This window comes from Sceloporus occidentalis, unplaced genomic scaffold (assembly GCF_023333645.1).
Source record: "Sceloporus occidentalis isolate IW3139 unplaced genomic scaffold, rSceOcc1.0.p SCAF_4, whole genome shotgun sequence".
Taxonomy (NCBI): Eukaryota; Metazoa; Chordata; class Lepidosauria; order Squamata; family Phrynosomatidae; genus Sceloporus; species Sceloporus occidentalis.
The window spans coordinates 187,837,376-187,860,481 of NW_028316984.1; the positions used below are offsets into that span (position 1 = coordinate 187,837,376).

At 46.2% G+C, this 23,106-nt stretch overlaps 1 protein-coding gene across 1 annotated transcript in view; it reads left to right on the plus strand.

Annotated features, from left to right (window-relative positions):
* Nucleotides 1-1,772: 1,772 nt before the first annotated feature.
* Nucleotides 1,773-23,106, plus strand: part of KIF26A (kinesin family member 26A) — a 236,799-nt gene continuing 215,465 nt past the window's right edge. The window contains exons 1-2 of the mRNA XM_089522653.1: nucleotides 1,773-1,910; nucleotides 14,165-14,428. Of these exons, the coding sequence (XP_089378779.1) occupies nucleotides 1,773-1,910; nucleotides 14,165-14,428 (402 nt within the window). The remainder of the gene's footprint in view (nucleotides 1,911-14,164; nucleotides 14,429-23,106) is intronic.

The following is a 23,106-nucleotide window of genomic DNA, read 5'->3' on the forward strand; positions in this document are numbered from 1 at the left end:
TCTTAGTACACACCTCATCTGGAGTAAATTCCAGAGAACTGGATCAGGTGTCTAATTCAACCTGGCCGCCTCAGAGGCTGAGAGAGTGTGACCTCCCAAGGCCATCCAGTTGGTTTCCATGAATCTTGGATCTGAAACTTGGTTTCCGTGGTTGGAGTGTTGGACTATGACTGTGGGAACCATGTTTCAAATCCCAAGTGGGTCCTGGAAAACCCATTGGGTGACCTGGGGGCAAGTCACATTCTCTCAGCCTCAGAAGGAGGCAGATTTAATTAGAAGTCTGATCAAGTTCTCTGGAATTTATTCCGGACTAGTTGTGTACTACCACACCAGAGACCAGGGTTTGATTTTCAGCTGGGCCATAGAAATCCACTTGGGTAAGTCACACTCTCTCAGCCTCAGAGAGTCAGCTTTGATTGAATCACAGAACTATAGAGTTGGCAGAGGGCCATCCAGTCTCACCCCCTGCCATGCAGAAACTCACAATCTAAGCATCCTCGACAGATTAAAAGTCCGATCCAGTTCTCTGGAATGTACTCCAGGTGAGGTGTGTGTACACTGGAGACCAGGGTCCAATTCCCAGCTCAGCCATGGAAACTCACTCGGGCAAGTGACACACTCTCAGCCTCAAACTCTTCTCTGAACACAACCTGGCCAGAAAAACCTTAGGAGAGGGTAGCCACAAGTCAGAAGCCCAATGGGGTGGTTCCAAGGCCCCCTTTCCCTCCTCTGCTGCATTCACACTGGAGAAAGAACTCGGTTTGACTTTAACTCTGTCTGGCTCAAGGCTATGGAATTCTGGAAGTTGGAGTTTGTTGTGGGCCCACAACAAACTCCAGCTCCCAGAATTCCATAGCCTTGAGCCAGACAGAGTTAAAGCGGTGCCAAACCGGGTTAGTTCTCCAGTGTGGATGCAGCTGATCCTGTTCTCCTTCCTCTGCAGGGCTGGGCTGTCCCTCTCGCCTGATGTCACGGGAGGCAGCTGCGCTCCAAGGCAGAGGAGGAGGAGGAGGAGGAGGAGGGCTTGGCTGGGAAGGCAGAGGAGGAAGGAAGGAAGGAAGGAAGGAAGGAAGGGGGCTGGCAGAGGAAGGCAGGCTGGCCGAGCCTCTCTCCAGTCTCCCTGGCAGGGCAGAGGCTGCTCCTCTCCTGGGCCAAGAGGAAGCGTCGAGGATGCCCAGCCCTGGGCAGGGGTCGGATCTAGGGGGGGCAACTTTGGGAAGGGCGGGGACTGGGCTTGCCCAGGAGAGAGGCTGAAGGAGGCAAAGGAGAAAGAAGGAGAAGGAGAAGAAGATCCTTGGGCATCTTTTTGGCAGAAGATCTTCCCCTTGCTCCTCTGCTTCCCAGCTTGGAAAGTGCTGCCTTTTGTTTCCTGGAGCAAGCCAACTCTCTAGCCCTCCTTTCTTGCCTGCCTCTGCTTCTTTCCTCCAGCAAAGAGAGAGAGAGAGAGAGAGAGAGAGAGAGAGAGAGAGAGAGAAGGAAGCAGGCAAAGGGGGCTGCTGGGCTAAGGGCCCCTTCTCTGATGGCAAAGAGGGCACCTTTCTTGCCTGCTGGAGAGTCTGGATGGGAGGCTGAAGGGAGGAGAAGCCCTCCTGCCCTGGTCCCAGGGACCCACCGAGGCTGGGGGCACTTCCCCAGGCCAAAGGGCGATGGAGGAGTGAGTCCTTGGAGCCCTTGGACCCAGCCTTTGGAGACTGGCTCAGGAGGGGCCCCTCTCTCCCCAGAAGAAGATCGGGCATAGTTTTGAATCGTTTCTGAAACACTTTTTAAAAAGCATGGCTTTGCCCAAACCCAGCGAGGTCCCCCCCGGCGCCCCGCGGAAAAACCCCACGCTCCTGGAGATCGGAGCCCTCTGCCTGGACTCCGAGATCATCTTCGGATTCACCAGCCATCTCCTCCGGAGGAAAGGGAAGGTAAGCAAAGGGAAGAGAAAAGAGGAAGGAAGGGAAGGAAAGGGAGGAAAGGGAAGGAAGGGAAGGGAAGGAAGGAAGGAGGGAAGAGAGGAAAAAGGAAGGAATGAATGAATGAATGAAGGAAGGAAGGAAGGAAGGAAGGAAGGAGAGGAAGGGAAGAGCAGGAAGGGAAGGAAGGAGAAGGAAAGAAAGAGAAGGAAAGGGAGGAATGAAGAAGGGGAAGAGAAGGAAGGGAAGGAATGGATGAATGAAAGAAGGAGAAGGAAGGAAAGAGAAGGAAGAGAAAGAAGGGAGAAATGAATGAAGGAAGGAGAAGGAAGGAAGGAAGGAAGGAAGGAAGGAAGGAAGGAAAAGGAGGGATGGCTAGTAAACAGGCTGGCTGGCTACCAAGGAGGCGACTCAAGTGGAGATAAGGAAGAGACTTTCAGTGGTCTCTTCTTTTTTAAGAGAAGCACATGGAGGGGAAAAACTTCAGCGTCTTGCTAAGGGAAAAGTTGAAGCTTTGAGCGGCCAGCGAAAGCACGGAGCGGTTTCAGCACCAGGGACAGCGCCCGGCTCAATGGTTCTCATGCGTTGACTTGGGTTTGGGAGCCTCCGGGGCAAATCACGCTCTCTCAGCCTCAGAGGGATGGTCAGGGCCAAACTCCCCCCCCCCCCTTTAAGCAAATCTTGCCAAGAAACCCCCCGACCTTCGGGTCTGCCTCCATAAGGCACACAACCTCTGGAGCGTGAGGGTCCCAATCCTGGCTCAACCGCAGAGGGGCGGTCACGGCCAACCCCCCCCACCTCTCAACAAAGAAAGGGATGGCCATAGCCATGGCAATCTGAGGAAGTAGACTGAAGTCTAGGAAAGCTTTTGCTGCCAACTTCTTTCTTTCATTGAGTCTCAGAGGTGCTGCAAGATCTCTCTGCATGCTGATTCTACAGACTAACAGGGCTATGTCTTTGAATTCTAGCAATAGCAATGTCCATTACTACACCTCTTTTCAGTGAAGTAGCGGAGCAGTCACCTGCCTTGACCATGTCTTCCTGCATGGCAGAAGCGGGTCAGACTGGATGACCCTTGAATCCACACCCTGGCTTCCACTCCCCCAAAATCATCTGAAGAAGGGGACTGAAGCCTACCAAAGCTCTTGCTGCCAACTTCTTTCTTCCAGTCAGTCCAAAGAGGCTACAAGGAAGGAAGGATGGAAGGAAGGAAGGAAAGAGAAGGAAGGAAGGATGGAAGGACGGAGAAGGAAGGAAGGAAGGAAGGAAGGAAGGAAGGAAGGAAGGAAGGGAAGATGGAAGGATACCATAGAATCCTATTCTCAATGAGGCTAGGAACCACCACCATTTCCCCCTTTTGCTGGAAGAGCTACTAAGGGGGTAAAGGGTTGTGGGGGGTTGGGCCAGGTGACTCTGGAGAGTAGGGTTCCAATCCTGCCTCAGCCCCTGGGTGAGCTTGGGCAAGTCACATTATCTCAGCATTAGAGGGATGGCCATGGCAAACCCCCTCTGAAGGAATCTGGCCAAGAAAATCCCAGGTGGCCAGGTGTCTGAAAGGACACATCAGTGGAGAAGCCCAAGGGGGTTATTGCCCCACTGTTCCCAGGCCATCACCTAGAGATTCCTGGAGGACTTGTTGGAAGAGAATTGTTTAAAGCAAGTTCTGAGAAACCTGTTTACCATAACGACCATAGTTGAAACTGGTCTGGCTGCTTCATTCCCACACACAAAGGATGTTGAATCTGAATAGCCATTCTCCCATACCAATGGCACGTGTGTGTGTGTGTGTGTGTGTGTGTGTGTGTGTGTCCCTGGCTTCCCCTTCACTAAATGTCTCTCATCGAAAGTCTAGGAAAACTCCTGCTGCCCGCTTCTTCCTTTCATTGAGCCTCAGACGTGCTGCAGGGTGCTTCCTGCATGCTGTTCCTACAGACCAACAAGGCTATATCTTTGGATGTTGTCTGTCTTTGGTGAGAAATGAAGAGTCTGGGCTCCTAATATGACATGCCTGTGCCAGCCTACCTCTCTTTTCCCACCTCCCAGGCCAATTGAAACGATGGAAAGGAGCTGGGGAGAAGGTTGAAAAGGAGGGAAGGATTGGGTCTTCCTGCATGGCAGGGGGTTGCACTTGATGTCCCTTGGGATGTCTTCGATCTGGGATGACTCTTGGACCTTAGGGGCAGCACAAAGCTCTTCTGGATCTCTTGGTCTCAGCTTTTTGCTGGATTTCCTATGGAAAGTTTGCTCAGCTCCCTAGAAAGCTCCAGCCTTGAGCTTCCTTCCGAAGAAACAGCTTTACCCCCAGCCTCAAAGCACCCCCCCCCCCTTTTAGGGTCACCATAAGTCAGAAATGACTTGAAGGCACAACCTCTGTGTGCTTCTTAGCCTTTGCAAGATGGTCACGGCCCCCCTTTCAGTCCTATAGATGCATGATTTAGAGGATGGGGGCACGGGGAGAAAATAACCCTCTGCACATGCTCAGAGACACCTGGGTCTTGAGGGCAGCCTTTTCCCATAATCATAAAAGTTATCGGAATGATGATGAGGGACTGCTGTTGTTTAAAATGTGGGTTTCTTGGCAAGATGATCAAGACCTAGGCTTCCCTTTCAATCCTATAGATACGTGATAACTTTTAGAGGATCGGGGCAAGGGGAAAAATGACCCTCTGCACATGCTCAGAGGCACTGGGGTCTTGAAGGCCACTTTAGGAAGGACTTGGACCCCCATGTCCACCCAAGCGAGACTGAAGCTGCACCCGCACTGCAGAAATAATCTGGTTTGACACAGCTTTATTTCTGCAGTGTAGATGCATCCTTTTTTCTCCCCAGGCAAAAGGGGTCCCACCAAAGATGTTTTAGGAAAGGAGACAAGGAGGAGAGCCAGGGTGTTATCTTGATCTGAGTGCTGGGGCTTCTGGAGACCAGGGTTCAAATCCTGACTTAGCCATGGAAAACCACTGGGAAACTTTAGGCAAGTCACACACTCTCAGCCTCAGCGGATGGCCATGGCTAACCCCTCCCCCTGAGGAAACATGCCAAGAAACCCCCATGATGGGTTGGCCCTAGGGTGGCCATAAGTGGGAAAGGACCTGAAGGCACACAACAACAACAACAACAGGGAAGGACAATGAAGGAAGTGTTTGCCAATTTGGGTGGCAGGAAAAGTTGGGAATGAGGAATTGGTCATAATAGCAGGGTCAGATCTGTCCAGTGGGGATGGTTTGCTACGATTTGGGGCCAGGCTATCCCACCAGGCAAGGCTTTGTCTGTCTGTCTTTAATGGCCAGAAAAGTAACTCACTTTGGGCTCCTTTGCCTGGCTTTTCTTCTTGATCTGGAGCGTTGCAGATTCTCCAGCCGCCGCAAGATGGCGCTCTAGTAAAAGAGACCAGAGAGCCTCTGGCTGCAGAGTGTGTTGCCCAGCTCTTCTTCTCTCTGACTTTTATTTCAGCTCTCTGTTTGTGCCAATTTAGGGGTAAGACCCCCTTGGTTCCCCCCTCCTATGCTCTGCGAAAGGCTATCTTGACATGCAAGTGTTGCAAAAGCTGCAAATAATAATAATAATAATAATAATAATAATAATACTTTTATTTCTTACCCGCCTCTCCTCACGGCTCAAGGCGGGTTACGACATAAACGCAATCATTACATAAAATACACATATTAAGCTGCATCTTTACACAATGTCTATATTACAATACGTAGGACAATAATGGAGAGCCGTAAATATAAAATTCATGATTAAAAACTGCCTGGATAAGCCTGCCGGAAGAGACAGGTCTTCAAATGTTTAGCTGTCAGATCTCTTCTGGGGCAGCCAATGAGAAAGTCCTCTGGGTGACGGCTGCCAGTCAGGTTCTCATTCTCCAAAAAGTGCGGGGTGCAATCCTGAAAGCACTGATTCCTTCTTTGAAGGGCTAAAATGAGACCAGGCTGGTGACTCTTGCTATAGAGTTGCACTTGCAACTGCATGGCACTCCTGCAGTTGCATGGCCCAGTGCCTACAGCATCAAGTTGTTGAGTGATGTAGCTGATGAAACACACAACAGAAGGATGCTTTGCTATCATTTCACACCTCTCTGGGTACAAGTTTTTCCCCTTACCCCCAGTAGGGACATTTGGAGGGTTCATCAGTGTGAGGAGAAATGAAGCATATACAGTATGCAGGACTTGTGTAATAAGTAGCCAGATTTGCAGAAAGTTCAAGACCATGTTCCTGGACAAACAGGCAGGATGACATTAGATACTCATCTGGCATGGTGCAAATGGAAATAAACTGTGGTGCAAGGAAGCTTGTAGTACCTTTGAGACTGTGTGAAAGAAGTTGTAGCATAGCTTTCCTAGATGTTCTGAGGAAGCAGACCTCTTATGGGCGGCCTGCAGCCACATCCATCTTCCCCAGATCAGGGCTGTGGCAACCCCATACCACGGCCCTAATCTGGCTTGTCCAGGGCACAAAAAGCTGCTCCTTTTTGTGCCCTGGAAAGGGCGTGATAGCCTTGGCGCCATGACTTTAAGGCACTCATTTGGTGCTGCATCATGTAAACACAGCGCCAGAGGAGCGCCGTGACACTATGTGCCGTGTGGAGCGGTACGCAGCATCACACCACCATGGAGGTGGAGTCAGGGCATGCATCATATGGACACCTTGCCCTAACTTCACCCCAGGCCAGCCTTAATAGCCGGTCTGCACATCCTCCAAGTCTCCGAAAGCTTATGCTTAGTCTTTTGCACAGATAGTCTCAAAGGTGCTGTGGTTTGTTTGCACAGTTCATCTCAAATCCCCTTTGCATGCTGATCTTCCAGACTAACACAACTATGGTCCAAATCACACTGCAGAAATAATCCACTTTGAGACCTCTTTGACTGCCCTGGCTCAGTGCTACGAAATGTTGGGAACTGTAGTTTTGTGAGGCATTTAGCCTTCCCTGCCAGAGAACTCTGGTGCCACAATAAACTACAATTCCTAGGATGCCCTAGCCCTGAGCCAGGGCAGTTAAAGCGGTCTCTAAGTGGATTAATTCTGCAGTGTGTTTTGGATCTATGTCTCTGAATGATGCAAGGAAGTACTGGATATCTCCTTAGCCTCCTGGATAACTTAGCTTACGCTTTGTAAACCGCTTAGGGAGTGCTTAAGTGCACTGATAAGCAGTATAGAAAGGTACTTGCTATTGCTATTGCTTACACAATAGTCTAAAAAAAGATTATACTTGCCTTTGTTTATTGAACTGGAAGTCATCAAGAGGATTCCAGCTATAGGCAAGTTGTGGGTGGTGGTTGTCAATCTACTATTGAATCACACACACACCATCAAATGTAATGGAAGCAAAGAGGATCAGGTGATGACTTTCAAATGGGGATGCTTTAAAACTATCTTGCATGGCACGGCTAACCCTGTCGCTCCATCTGTGATGCACTACACCACTACAAGTCTCATCATCCTTATCTTGCCTGGTGGGGATGATGAGAGTTGCAGACCAGGTGCCACGCTGGGGTAGTCTAGTCATACTCACTGGGTGGCTGTCAGTTCAGGCCATGTGACCAATCTTATCCTGAATATGCTCAGACTTCCCTTGGTATATTGTTTGAAAGCCTAACTCCCTGCATTCAGAAAATCTGTCAGGCCTTTTCATCTCACTCCCTTCCCACTCCCCTTGGGTGGACTAAAAAACAACACAGTAATTGTATTCAATAGGAAATAGCAGCTGACTAGGCAATTAGTTCCCTATGCTAATTTCTCCAGCTGCCAGGTCAGGGTGCCTCTGTAGAAATCATCTCCATCCATTGATGCATTGCTAAGGGGGACGAGGGAATCAGGCAGATCTCACAGAGTAGGTGTGACAATGGAGAGATGCATGCTGCAAGGAAGGGCCCAGGGCCACATGTGTGTCTCTTTATTTTGAGGCAACCTCCCAGATAGTGGTACACAGCATATCTGATGGGAAGGCCCAGGAATCTCTGGATTCCTTACTTCTAAGGAGGTCTGTGCTTGAAAACAGTGAAAGGCAACTCTGGTGAGTAAAGATGCTCAGGAGGAACCCCCCTTTGGGCCTGAAATTACTGACATGAAGAAGTTAGCAAGGTAATATTGCTGGCATAAACGATCTGGGCCACAATTCTATATCACCATCTATATTGTTAAACTTTACACATACTTAGCTACATAGCAGAGGCCCTACATAACCCTCCTATTGAACTGTGAAGAGGTATACCAGGGTATATGCAAGTGCATCGGCACTCCCTAGCCAGTGTCCACAGAGGCACTGGGAGTGCCCAGTTTGCATTGGCACCTATTGCAAGTTGATCACTTAGGCGCATTACAGACTGCCCAAAACAGGCAGTCTTGTGCCGGTTGCTCCGTGAGGGAGCCACAGCAGCCAAACCGCGCGACTCCCTCACAGAGCAAAAAGAAGCCCCAAAATGGCACTTCTTTCTGCGGCATGGACATGACGCCGTGAGGCGCCAATGATGCACTTGCAGCATCATATGCGCTGTGCAACATGCAGGCGCAGCACGTCCGCTACGTAAAAATGGCAGCCCCCGTGTGGAACGGGCGCCGCCATTTTGTACAGACTCGGTCCGTATTAGGGTTAGGGGCGTCCGGAAGGGACGCCCCTTTCTAACCCTAATACGGACCCAGTCCATACTATTATGCCCGTTTGTAATGGGCCTTAGATCAACTTGCACCACCTGCACTTCCCCTCCCCACTTTTTAAAGAAAGGTGGATCACAAGTTGCACCCTACTTAGTAAATGTCATAGAATCATAGAGTTGGAAGAAACCACAAGGGCCATCCAGTCCAACCCCTTGCCATGCAGGAAATCTAAATCAAAGCATCCCCAACAGGTGGGCATCCAGGCTCTGTTTAAAGACCTCTAAGGAAGGAGACTCCACTACACTCCAAGGGAGTTTGTTCCACTGTCGAACAGCCCTTGTCACAGCAGCCCTTTGAGGAATATGAATGTCACAAAACTGCTCAGTTCTATTTCCTGCGGACAAAAGTCCACTTTTCTAGACACGTCCTATCCTGAATTGCAGCACTCTGTATTGTTTAAAACTAACTTTTCTGACAAGCTTTTCATTCCTGAGGATTTCCTTCGAACAGTTTGAATCCACTGTTTTACCTTGTGGGAGTGTTTGTATCCAACTTGCAGCCAAGGAAAAATGCAACTTCCCCTCTCCACTTTTTAACGAAAGGTTTCAGATCTCTGCACACTTTCCTAGGTGTGTTCCTGGGCAAGCCCCTTGGAAGACTATGAGATGTACTTTCAACCAAACGTGTTTAGGATTATGTTGTTAGTGAGCACAATTGGTGCATAATGGGTTAGATGTAGTCTCTTTACAGTCATGAAGTTCTCTGGGTTTTCTTAGGATGGTTACCATCTCACAGCCTAACCTACCTCATAAGGTTGTTGTGAGGTTAAAAGGCAAGGGGAGAGAAAACTGTGTAAATTTCTTTGAATATTTTGGCCTTAAGTTGCAATAGTTACATATGACTGAACTCAAACCAGGGCCTGACCATGGCCACGCTAGTGGGGGGATTCTAGGAAACATAGTCCAAAAATTAACATTTTTGGTTTGATGTTGTGCTTAAATGAAATTCTTGAATAAGCACATTTGAATATACATCATGAAAAGTATGTTTCTTTCACTAAAGTATTTTCATTTCATTCCAGCCACCTGCTGGAATCAGGGTCCTAACACATATACAGGTGTGATTCCAGATGTTTTCCACTGAAGGTCGCAGTGCTAGCTGTGGCCTCTTTACTATGTTTCTGTCAAGGAATAATGATAGCCATCACTCCAAAATTAAAGCTGTTTTATACAATACAATGGAATAGGCCAATCTGCTATCATGTATACCCCAGAGAGGAAACTAGGTGTCTTCTCATATTGGGAGATTGGTGGGATACAAAACAAGCAAGCAAGCAAAGTAACTAACTAACCGGAGCAAAACCAGAAGGATCACAGTTATATTTATTTAAAGTGTTTCTAGGCTGCTTCTCTCAAAGTCATGCTCTCCTGAAGCAGAATGTTGTTGCTGCTTCTGTGTGCCTTCAAGTTGTTTCTGACTTATGGCAACCCTATCATGGGTTTTCTGATTCTGAGAGTGTGTGACTCACCCAAGGCGTAGTGGGTTTCCATGCCCAAGCTGGGAATCAAACCCTGATCTCCAGAGTCATAGTCTAGTGCTCAAACCACTACACCATGTTGGGTCTCTAAGAAGTATTTGTTGTTGTGTGTCTTCGAGATATTTCCAACTTATGGTGACTCTAAGGTGACCCCATCATAGTGTTTTCTTGGCAAGTTTCTTCAGAGGCTGTTTGCCATTGCCATCCTCTGAGGCTAAGGAGTTTATCACACAAAGGAGATTGGGAGTTTATCCCATGAACATCCTGGAAAAATCACATAATTACGTGAAATGATTTCACATGATGTCGCACAAAACCCACAATTAAAGTAGTCACAAAGAAGTATTAACACACATCTTTTTACTTTTGGGATTTCAGCAACAATGCATTTCTGATATAACTTTATTTGTCCAATTGCGTGTGATAATCATTCGCGCTATTACTCGCCATTTTCGCTTTATTTGTGGAATGCTTTAAATGTGCTTTAATGCTGAAATTAGCTCCAGTGTGATTACCTCCTAAGAGTGTGTAACTTGCTTAAGGTCATCCAATGGGTTTACGTGGCTGAGCAGGGATTCGAACCCTGGTCACCAGATCCATAGTCCAATGCTCAAATCACTACAGCAAGCAGAGAAGAGTAAAATTAGAGCACAGACAATTTGGTTGAACCACACACACACACTTAAGCAGTTGAAATGTGTTATCATCATTACATCCCTAGGAGGAGGCAACATAGAAAGCTTGGCTGAAAGCCTGAACCGAAGAGGCCAAGCTGAATTCATGCAGAAGCTACTTTTAGAGATAAGGAGCCCTCCCTAAGAAGGCCTTGTCTCTTGTATTCACCAACTTGATCGCTCTTACTGGTGGGTGTGAACATGGCCTCCAAACTGGACCTTAAAATACAGTGGGCCCTTAGTATCCACTGGGGTTTGGTTCTCTGTGGATAGCAAAATCCATGGATGCTGAAGTCCCATTAAATACAGTGGCACAGGAAAATGGTGCCCTTTATATAAAATGGCAAAATCAAGATTTGGTTTTTGGCATTTATATCTTTTTAAATGTTTTCAAGCCGTGGATGCTTGAATCCATGGATAAGAAAATCCCTGGATATGGAGGGATGGCTTTACAAGCGTAGGATTTTAATGGCGAGGGTGGCTCTTTGGATGAAAGAACTTGAGTGGAAACTAATGATACAGTTTGGGTGATTTGCAGTAGATCAGCAAGAATTCACTATTTCCTCCTGTTCATCAATAGCAAGCAACCAAAGGAGTACAGTGTGAAACAAGGTAAAAACAACCTGGGGCTGAGGGCATGTCACTTGTCCAAGGTAACCTACTCTGATTCAAACCCTGCTCTCCAGAGTCACAGCCCAATGCTCAAGCCACTACACCACACTACTCCCAAATAAATCTGAAGGTTGGGAAAGGGAAAGGCGGAAAAGGTGGGAGAAGAGATGTTAATTCTCCTTGGGGTTGGCAAGAGGGAAGCCTGCAGCGCCATTGCTTGGAATGCCTGCTTTTCAGCTCCTGACTGCGATGCCTTGGGTTCAAGTCCCTGGTGCAAGCAAAGAGTCTGTAGGTCCAAAACACACTGCAGAGATAATCCAGTTTGAGACCGCTTTAACTGCCCTGGCTCAATGCTGGGCAATTCTGGGAACTGTAGTTTTGTGCGACATTTGAGCCTTCTCTGTCAGAGAACTTTGGTGCCAAAATAAACTAGAGTCCCAGGATCCCCTCGCGCTGAGCCAGGGCAGTTAAAGCGGTCTGAACCCGGATCACTTCTCCAGTGCGGATGCAGCCCCAGTCCGTCCCCTTTCTCCTCCCCTCTCTTCCCCATCTCCTCCCCTTTTGCTCAGCCAAGGACTTTTGATTCCTCCCCCTTTTAAAACTCTCCGACCCACAACTTTCTTAGCCTCCTTCTTTTTTGCCGGGATGGGAGGCAGCATCACCTAGCAGCCTCGGGCCCTGGCCTTCCTCCTTTCTTTTAAGGAGGATCCTCCTCCTCTGCCATGGCCAGCAGCCAGCAAGCGGCATCCAGGCGCCCCGTCTGCACCGCCGAGGAGGGCTCCTTCTCCTCCCTTGGGAGCCTCTTCTTCTAAGCTCACTTTGGCTTGGCTTGGCTTTTTTTTTTGGGGGGGGGGGAGGAGAAGAGAAAGCTGCCCCTGTTCGAGGCTGGGTGCTGCTGACATGCCACCGGGGGTAAGTCTGGGCTTTGGTTTATCTTCATCATCATAATAATAATAATAATAATAATAATAATAATAATAATGGGGGAGTTGAGGCTTTCAAATCGGGGCTCACTCCCTATTTGCAAAAAAAGGGGGGGGGGATCCAGAAGTGGTTACTCCTTGTCCTATTTTGGAGTTAGATATCTACCTACCTACCTACTTCATTGTTTGAACCATTGTTTAATATTGAATTGCATTTTACTGTGGGTGGGTTGGTTTGGGAGGGTTGGGATATAAGGAGGATGACTGTTTTGTTGTGTCTTAAGGGCGTTTTATTCTTGTTGGCCGCCTCGATCTCCTTGAAGAGGCGGGAGGCAAATATTTATTATTATTATTATTATTGTTGTTGTTATTATTAATGTCCCTTCTCTTCCTCCTCCTGCTGGAAAGACCTCTTACCCCTTGATTCCTTACTCCTTCCTCCCCTGTTGATTTGCAAGGCTGGGGTGTGTGTGTGTGTGTACGTATATAATATATATATGGGTCTCTGGTCCAGAGCACACTGCAGGAATAATCCAGTTCGAGACCTCTTCAACTGCCCTGGCTCAGTGCTAGGGAATCCTGGGAATTGTAGTTTCTTGTGGCCCCAGGGCTCCGGCTCGAGGTCTCACAAAACCAAATGCATCTGAGGAAGTAGACTGAAGTCTAGGAAAGCTCCTGCTGCCAACTTCTTTCTTTCAGTCAGTTTCCAAGGGGCTGCAAGAACTCTCCACCTACTCACAAAACTACAGTTCCCAGGGCTGCATCCACACTGGAGAAATAACCCAGTTCTACCCTCCCCCCCTTTGCCTCTTTTTCTGGCTCAAGGCTATGGAATTCTGAGAGTTGGAATTTCTTATGGGCCGAGAGCGTTTGCAAAGTGGGTTTGCCCCAGCCGGTATCCCCTTTGCAGAAGCCGGAGAGTGTGCTTGCACCAGGGGCAGCCCTTCCCCTCCAAGGAGGAGCAGGCTCTGCAAAATGTAACACCTGGGAGGAAAACTCCAAAACCCTCTTTATCAAAGCCAGTGCCTGCTTTCAATCAATATTTAAAGCATGCTTCTTAGTCCTGCTCCTCAGCATGGAGGACACTTTGGGGTTCCTCTTGGGGGAGACGGCGGGGAATGGAGGACAGGTCCTGGGTAAAGGAGGACGTTCAGTCACCCCTGGCCCCGGATCGCACTTGCAGGAGAAGTGGTCCGCTAAGATATGCACAGATGTAGGGTGGGGGACACCTGGCTGAACGAGACAACATGTGAAAAGGATCTAGGAGTCCAAGTAGACCACAAGTTGAACATGAGCCAACAATGTGATGCAGCAGCTAACAAGGCCAATATGATTTTAGGCTGCATCAATAGAAGTATAGTGTCTAGATCAAGGGAAGTAATAGTTCCATTCCATTCTATTCTGCTCTGGTCAGGCCCTACCTGGAATACTGTGTCCAGTTCTGGGCACCACAATTCAAAAAGGATGTTGAGAAACTGGAGTGTGTCCAAAGGAGGGTTACTAAAATGGTGAAAGGTCTGGAAACCATGTCCTATGAGGAACAACTAAGGGAGCTGGGGATGTTTAGCCTGGAGAAGAGAAGGTTGATAGGTGATATGATAGCCCTGTTTAAATATTTGGAGGGATGTCACATTGAGGAGGGAGCAAGCTACTGAAAAAGAGATTCCACTTAAGATTTAGGAAGAACTTGCTGACAGTAAGAGCTGTTGACACTAGAAGACAATCCCTCAATGAGTGGTGGAGTCTCCTTCTTTGGAGATCTTTAAATAGAGGCTGGATGGCCATCTGTGCTTTGTTTGTGATTTCCTGCATGGCAGGGGGTTGGACTGGATGATCCTTGGGGGTCTCTTCCAACTCTATGATTCTATGATTCTAATTGCCAACTCCTGCCTGACCCTCTCTTCTTTCTCTTTCTCTCCTTGGCAGGTAGCAGAAGGGAGGCACTCTCCTCCAGCCCTGGAGCTCCCAGCGAGAAAAAGGCTCCTCCAGCCGTCCCCAGCATTGCTGCCACCTGAGGACCGCTGCTCCAGCCGACCCACCCCAGAAGGTGCCGGTGCCTCCTCCTGCTCCTCCTTGGGACTGGAGCAGACTGGCCAAGGAGGCTGGTGCCAGAGCTGCCAAGCCAAGGTGGTCGAGCTCCAGAGGCAAGCCCTCCAACTGGCCGCTGCCAATGCCGCCCTTGTCCCATCGGTAGGTCTGCCATTGCAATGCCCAGCATCCCCAGCCTGCACAGCGCTTGGCCAAGGTTGAAGGACAGCCACCAGAATCCCCTTCTCCAGTCCCAGTCTAGAAAAGGAACACACTCTCCCTCTTTATCACACTAGGACTGATTTCAACATTAAAGAGCGATTAAAGCCCTTTTAAAGCATCCCGCAAATAAAGCATAAATGGTGAGAAATTGCATGAATGATGATCACATCCAATTGCACAAATAAAGCGATACCAGAAAGGCATTGTCACTGAAATCCCAAAAGTAAAAAGATGCACATCAATGGAGTATATCATACGAAGGAGATGGAGAGTTTATCGCATGAATATCCTGAGAAAATTGTGTAATTATGTGAAACGATTTCACACGACGCCACACAAAACTCGCCATTAAAGTGGTCACAAAGAAGCATTAAGACGCATTTTTTTTACTTTCCATATTTCAGCGACAATGCCTTTCCGATATCACTTATTTGCGCAATTACATGTCATCATCATTCGCACAATTACTTGCCATTTACACTTTATTTGTGGGATGCTTTAAATGTGCTTCAATCTCCCTTTAATGCCAAAATTAGCCCCAGTGTGATAAACTCCCATGCTTCTTTTTGTGACCACTTTGATGGAGGGTTTTGTGCATAATTACGTGTTTTTTGCCCAGGATTTTTTCAGGATAAACTCCCCAATCTCCTTTGTGTGATAAACTCTGCACACAGGGAATTTGGGACTTGCCACCCCCAAAGGAAGCATCACCAGTTCTGTTGTTGGGATTGTGGGAGGTAAAGTCTCAAAAAGTGGCTTCTCCAGTTTGGAGTTTGGATTATGGGAGGTGTAGTTCAAAAAGGGGGCATCCCCAGGTCTGAAGTTGGGAGTACAGGAGATGTGGTCCAAAAAGTGGTCTTCCCCAGTTTGTAGTGAGGATTATGGGAGATGTAGTCCAAAAAGGGATTTCCCCAGATCCATAGTTGGGGTTCTGGCAGTAGTAGTGCAAATAAGGAACCTTCCCAGCACTGCAGTCAGTGTTATGGGTGTGGTAGTCCAAAAAAAAAAAAAAAAAAAAAAAGGACTTTCCCAACTCTGCTGTCAGGATTCTGCCAGATAAGGAACCTCTCTACCTCTGCAGCCAGGATCCTGGGAGTTGTCATCCAAAAGGACCTTCCTTCTCTCTCTATTCAGGATGATGGGAGTTGTACTCTGACCTGAAGGAACTTCCTACAAGGATGTAGTCCGCCTGCCAAATTGTCAGATGAAGTTTATATTTCTTTGAATCGTGAAGCATGTTGAAACCTTCCCCGAATGTTCAAAAGTAACACAGAATAATAGAATCATAGAATCGTAGGCCTGTTACAGACTGCCAAAATAAAGCTGCTTCAGGTCTCTTTGGAGGTATGCTATTTAAATGATGCATGAGTCCTAAGAGTCCAGAGGTCGCGCCAAAGCCACACTCCATTCCTAAGCACTGGAGTGCAGCTTTGGTGCAGCTTCCAGATTCTTAGGATGCATGCATCATTTAAATAGCATACCTCCAAAGAGACCTGAAGCAGCTTTATTTTGGCAGTCTGTAACAGGCCGCAGAGTTGGAAGAGATTGCAAGGGCCATCCAGTACAACCCCATGCCATGCAGGAAATCTAAATCAAAGAATCCCTGACAGATGGCCATCCAGCCTCTGCTTAAAGACCTCCAAAGAAGGAGACTCCACTACACTCCGAGGGAGTTTGTTCCATTGTCGAACAGCCCTTACTGTCAGGAGGTTCATCCTAATGTGGAGGTGGAATTTCCTTTCCTGCAGTTTGCATCCATTGTTGTGCATTCTAGTCTCTGGAGCAGCAGAAAACAAGCTTGCTCCCTCCTCAGTATGACATCCCTTCAAATATTTAAACAGGGCTATCATATCACCTCTTAACCTTCTCTTCTCCAGGCTAAACATCCCCAGCTCCCTAAGGCATTCCTCATAGGGCATGTTTCCATTTTAGTTGGCCTCCTTTGGACTTGCTCCAGTTTCTCCACATCCTTTTTGAATTGTGGTGCCCAAAACTGGACACAAAATTCCAGGTGAGGTCTGACCAAAGCAGAATAGAGTGGCACAATACTTTTTATTTAAAAAGTAACTTTTTAGCTTATAAGTTACATTTTATGGTTTTAAAATTGACTGTTTGAACCGAGATGTGGTTGTGTGGGATGGGACCTGCACAGCACAGGGAATGCCTTGTTACTTTGAGACTTCTATGGTTGCCTTTAAGATCTAGATGTTTACTCCTTGGCAAAAATGCCTTCTTTATAGCCCAGTTCTTGGCATTGGTAGAAAAAACACACCTTCCTCCGTTGTGATTTAGGTCTTGCCATACTTTGTGTACTGTACATTTCCTTGCTATTAGTGTAAAGCTTTCCCTGCTCAGGATGCACTTTAAAGTTCACTGGCTTGTGTTGCAAAGGATGTATATCCCAGAACAATGTTGAGGCTGCCTTTTCCCTTTGGAAATGTTGCTTTCTGTAGCCTTGGGGATGATTCTGTTGCCGCATACATTCCTGCACACAAGATTTCTTTTCATATTGCATTTATTATTGGGCAGAGTGTGTCAGCTAATCAGATGCATGTGTGTGTGTGTTATGTGCCTTCAAGTTGTCTCTGACTTATGGCGGCCCTATCCTGGGGTTTTCTTGGCAAGTTTCTGCAGAGGAGGTTTGCCATTGCATTCCCCTGAGGCTGAGAGTGTGACTTGCCCAAGGTCACCAGTGGGTTCATGGCTGAGCAGGGAATGGAACCCTGGGCTCCAGAGTCAGAGTCCAGTGCTCAAACCACTACTCCATGTCACCTGCACACTATATTGTGGAGCCAAACTCATAGAAATACACTCATATCAACACTGTTATCTTTTGCCAGCTTGGAAAAATAACAACTCAGCTCATATTTGGAAAAACCTGTTGTTCCTTGTGTAGTTTGGTACCTTGCCACCATATGCCTCTGTGAATATTGCACTGTCTCTCTGTTGCTTCTCTTTGATCTCTGCTGTATGTTTATCTGTGCACAGTGCATTTTCTATACCCCCTGCCAGTCAGTAGCCACCTGTATTGCTAGGAATGGCTTGATAATCTGCGCATTGTACAGCGTCTCCCTTATCCGAAATGCTTGGGACCAGAAGTGCTTTGGATTTTGATTTTTTCCCCTGGATTTTGGAACACTTGCATATACATAAACCGTGATTATTTAATTGTAGTTTTAGCATTGGGAAGGCGGGGGGGTTGGGAAGGGATTAATTTTGAATTTTATTGTAATTCAATGTATTTTTTATTGTTGTAACCTGCCTGGATTCCTTGTGATTGGGCGGACTATAAATAAATCAATTATTATTATTATTATTATTATTATTATTATTATTATTATGAGATATTTTGGAGATGGGATGCCAAGTCTAAACACGAAATTCATTTATGTTTTGTATACGTCTTATACACATTTGTTGTTGTTGTGTACCTTGAAGTCATTCCTAATGATGATTGTAACGTGATCCTATCATGGGGTTTTCTTGGAAGGTTTATTCAGGGGGATTTGCCATTGTCTTCATCTGAGGATAAGAGAGTGTGACTTGCCTAAGGTCACCCAGTGTATTTATATGGTCAAGCTTGAACCCTGGTCTCCATAGAAATACAGTGTAATACAGTGTGCTCTTGGTATCTCCTGGAGTTTGGTTCCACGACCCCTTGTGGATACTAAAATCCTTGGATGCTCAAGTCCCATTGAATACAGTGGCATAGCAAAATAATATAATGGAAAAATCAAGGTTTTCCTTTTGGAATTTATATATAAATAAAAATATATAAATATTTTAAAAACTGTGGATAGTTGAATCTGTGGATAAAGCACCCATGGATATGGAGGGCTGACTGTAGTACAACAATTAGCCACTATACCACATAGGCTTATACACATAGCCGGAAGGTAATTTTATACATAATATTTTTAATAATTTTGTACATGAAACAAAATCTGTGTACACTGAAACATCAGAAAACAAAGTGCTCACTATCTCAGCACCCATGCGGACAATTTTGGAGTATTTCAGACTTCAGAATTCTGGATATGGGATGCTCACCCTGTACTCTGCTGTTGTCCATTGCAGTGGTGCACTCACCAAGTTTACTGGCCTTTGGAGAGTTGTACACTCCACAAGATCAGTGGTAAGGAATTATGGGAGCTGTAGTCCAAGGCTAGATGTATACACCCCTGGAAACTGTTTAGTTATATCAGCACATTAAGATGTGCGGAGGTGCCTCTGAGTCACCAGCTGACTTACGACAACCCTATTTATTTCATAAGGTTTTCTTTGGCAAGGTGGTTTTGCTAGTTCCTTCCTGTATTGTTGATATATTGGGCAAGTCACACTTTCTCAGTACCATACTTCTTCTTCTTTTTTTTTTCCCCCCTGGTGCAGCAGGGGATCTGCTGCACATTACTTACTGATTTTCTTGATTGCAGGAGCATGGTATAAATAGCCAAATGTATCTGTGGTTATTGCTGTGCTGCTTTGGTTAGAGAGCTGGGATGGAGCTCAGAAGATATGGGTTCTAGTCCTCACTGGACCATAAACTCTCCCTTGGCACCAGTCTCTTTCTCTCTCAGCCTCATCTACCTCACAGGGTTGTGGTGAGAAGAAACTTGAAGAGGAAGAGAGCCCTTTTTGAGCTTAATGGAGGGAAGGCGGGCTATAGCTATAACTCTTCGATCAATAAAGAATAGCTGCACACTGCAGAGGATCTCTGTGGAGCCCTGAATAAGTGGCAAGTTGTTTCCTGTGCCGAAAAAGGGTCTGCATGCAAATCTATGACTGTCATTTTTCTGTACAGTGGTGCTTGGTGTGTGTTTCTCCATGGTCTGAATATTATCTCTTATGTGGGGAAATTGATTTTAAGTTGGAGAATGCCCATCACTGTGATGAGTATGTTGAGGAATTGTCTGTGATTCCAGTATAGGGAAACATGGTGACCCCCCTCCCATTGTTAGAGTTGTTGGATAGGTTTTGTTCCTCCCCTATAATCTAGTCCTTTCATTTGCTTCTAGGGATTAATACTAGCTGTTCATTTATACTGAATCAACAAAAAGTGGTGAGTCTTTGGAAGGAGGTGGACATGGGTTAAACCACTATCCATGCTATCTGTAGGATTATGGCAGTTGTAGTTTAAAAAAAAAAAACTTTCCCAAGCTGTGATATTGGGGATGGTGGCAAGTGTTCAGGGAAAGATACAATATCTATAAACAAACAAACAAACAAGCTTCATTTATATACAACTTCATACTGCCTAAGCAGTGTCTAAGGCGGGTTATAGACTGCCACTTGGGACGTCCGAAGGACGTCCCATTTTAAAAAAGGGGCGTCTCTTCTAGACGCCCCTGGCTCTAGTACGGACTCTGTCCGTACAATATGGCGCCGGCTGTTCCACACGGCCGGCGCCATCTTTACGTATCGGATGCTGTGCGTCCGAACGTGTTGCGGCGCTAATGACGTTGCGAGTGTGCCAGCGACGCCTCGCGACGTCATTAGGGAGCCGCAGAAAGAAGCTTCATTTTGGAGCTTCGTTTTTGCTCTGCAAGGGAGCTGCGTGGTGTGGCTGCGACGGCTCCCTTACGTGGCAAACGGCGGCGGCGGCAGACCGCCTCAAATCGGCGGTCTATAACCCGCCTAAGTGGTTTACAACTGTAAGCTAATTTGCCCCCAACAACTGTAAGCTAATTAGCCACCTCGGAAGGATGCAAGCCTGAGTCAAGCTTGAGCTCCTTTGCTGGTCATGAACTCACAACCTTGTGGTTTTGAGTGAGTGGCTGCAGCACCAGGATTCCCAAACTGTGCCCTTAATTCTGCCCTTAATTCTGCTCCCAGAATTTTCAGCCATGCTGGCCAATAGTCTGGGATTCTGAGAGCTGAAGTCCAAAATCCCTTAAAGAGCACAGTTTGGGGACCACTGATCTCTAGAATAAAAACTAAATTATCCAATGATACATCAAACAACTTAGTTCTGCTTGTATTGCTGAAAATGACACCAAGAGTTATACAATTTATATCAACCCATTGTTCCATTGCTACAAAGTTGTGCAACTGTGGGTGTCATTTTCAGTAATATAAGAATTGAGTTGTAACATTAATGCTGTTTGGTGTATCTATGAAGTATTTTGGGTAATTAGTTGGTTTTTTCAAACTATAGATACTGTATCTTTCCCTGGGCATTATGTAACATAGTGCATTTAGAGTATTACTTGGAGTATTGCTTTCCAAGGTTTTCTTTGCTGATCAAGGCACGTGGGTATGATATATGCATCCTTATAGTGAGATGACTGTCCGTAGGAAGGGAGTTCCACTGTTCAGCGGCCTCTACCACAAACACGCCATGCTTCTCATGGAGACCAATCTGGTCTCCACATCAGTTGGTCTCTCAATTTCATACAAGCGTTTGTGGCATTTAGAGCGCCTGTAGTTGAGCAGGACACACATTTCATGCTCTTGAATCTCATAAGTGGTGTATGCTAATGATCGTTGAGCAAATTAAAAGTTCTCACTTTGTTCAAATAGCCACTTGGTAAGTCAGTTGTCCTGTTCACATGTTACTCAAGTGTAGGACAGTCATGCAAAGAAGCTGGCATGGCTATGTGTGCCTCTTTTGTCACACCTTCTGTCTTTTGATGTATGTGTCTTTACTTTGAGATCAGTATTTCTACAGACGTGTTCTTATGTGTGAGTAGCTCCTGTCTAGGTTATTTGAAGGACCTTAATTCTCCTATACGAAGCTGTCCATGTTTGGAAAAATGTCTGTCTCGCCACCCTCACAAGTATACAGTATTTGGTGGGAACATGGAACAGCTGCTTTTCAGGGGCTGCCCCCATGCTCTGGAACTCTATTCAGAGAAGTTAGATTTGCCTCATTGGTTATTATCTTTCTACAAGCAAGTGAAAACTTTCTTGTTCTAGCAGGCATTTGAAGACTGATACCTTGAAGGGAACAGGCCTTGTATAATGTGTTTAATTTTTATATAGTTTAATTACTTTTTGAAAAACTTTATATGCTGTGAATATTTAAAGTATGCTTGTTTTAAATGCTTATTTATTTAATTCCTATCCCACGTTTCTCCCATCATGGAATTCAAGCTGGCATACAGCATTTTAAAAAAAATGAGCACAGGTATATATAAAGTAAAGTAACACAACAGGTCAAATAGGATTCCAGCCAATGTGTTTTGAACTTTGACTTTGAATGCTCATCCAAGATGTCTAGTGACCATGCTGGCTAGGAGTGCTATAGTCCAGAAAAAGAATTTTTCCAAGGGCTGTAGTTAACCTTACAAATAATCAGGATAAATTTTTTAGCACTCACTGGTTTCCTAAGAGTTTTGTTGTCATGTTGTAGTGGTTAAAATTCTCTTCCAACACTTGTCAGGTGTCTATCCTCTGATAAGAATAGCTGTAGCAAAGGTATATTGTTTTAGCTGTTTGCTGTCAGAGATTAGCTGATGAGCCCAGGACATGATCTGAAAGCTCACAATACACCAGCCTTGTGGATGTTGAACAGATCTTGAGCTTTGCCCATCCCAAGGTGAGTGGCAGGTACAGCCCAAGATATTTTGCAGCCTGAGGCAGAGCAGTAGGATGATATCAGTGTCAAGTGTTGGCTTACAGTCATTGGGAGACAGTGCATATGCCCTGGATTTTAGTCCAAACAATATCCAAAATGATTAATTCAGCAACTTGGATTCTATGTTTGGACTGAATCTGGGACTGAGAGTCCAGCATAGTATAGTGGTTTTGAGCATGAAACTATGACTGGAGCTCAGGGTTCAATTCTCAACTCAGCCCTGGAAACCCACTAGGTGACCTTGGGTAAGTCACACATTTTTAGCCACAGAAAACCCCATGATAGGTTAGCCTTAGGGTCACCATAAATTGGGAATAACTTGGAGGCACACAACAATAATAAACATCTTGGAGCAGATTCACAGCCCCTTCAACATGGGAGTCACAACCCACCATTGGCTGGTGCCTCTCTCTCATCCAGAGCAAGATGCACAGCACCTATTGCTCCCTTAGTTATTTGGTTAATTTGCTGTCTTTTTATGACACCCCAAAACTGCTTCCTGGGGCAGTCACTTCAGCTTAATGGTGTGTCCCCAGAGGAAGACCATCTGAGGACCAATTTCATTTCTGCCTTTTTAGGCATGGAGTCTCTTGACAACTATTTAAACACAAAAATTGCATGAATATGCGCTGAACCCTTGATATCCGCTGGGGGTTGGTTCCAGGACCTCCTGTGGATACCAAAACATAAGCTGGGTTTCCTCCATAGAGGTAAGAACATTTGCAGAAGAAAAGTAAAACTGCGCAAAAGATATCAGCTTGTTTTTCTAGGACCGGAAATCTTCTACTTAAAGATCTCTGATAAGCTTTCATCCAAACCTACTGATAGTAAAGTTCATGACCCAGCCAAAGTAAAACACTTGCAATCCCCATTGATTTTACACAGAAGAGATGGGCTGTAATGATTTGTAGGATTGTGCTGTAAGCAAATACTTTTAAGAGTCTATCATTGAAATCACTGGTCTTAAAGCTACTCAGCTTCATGTGATTCAGAAGTGTGGAACTTTGAACCCTCCAGATGTTTTTAATTTCAACTCCCAGAA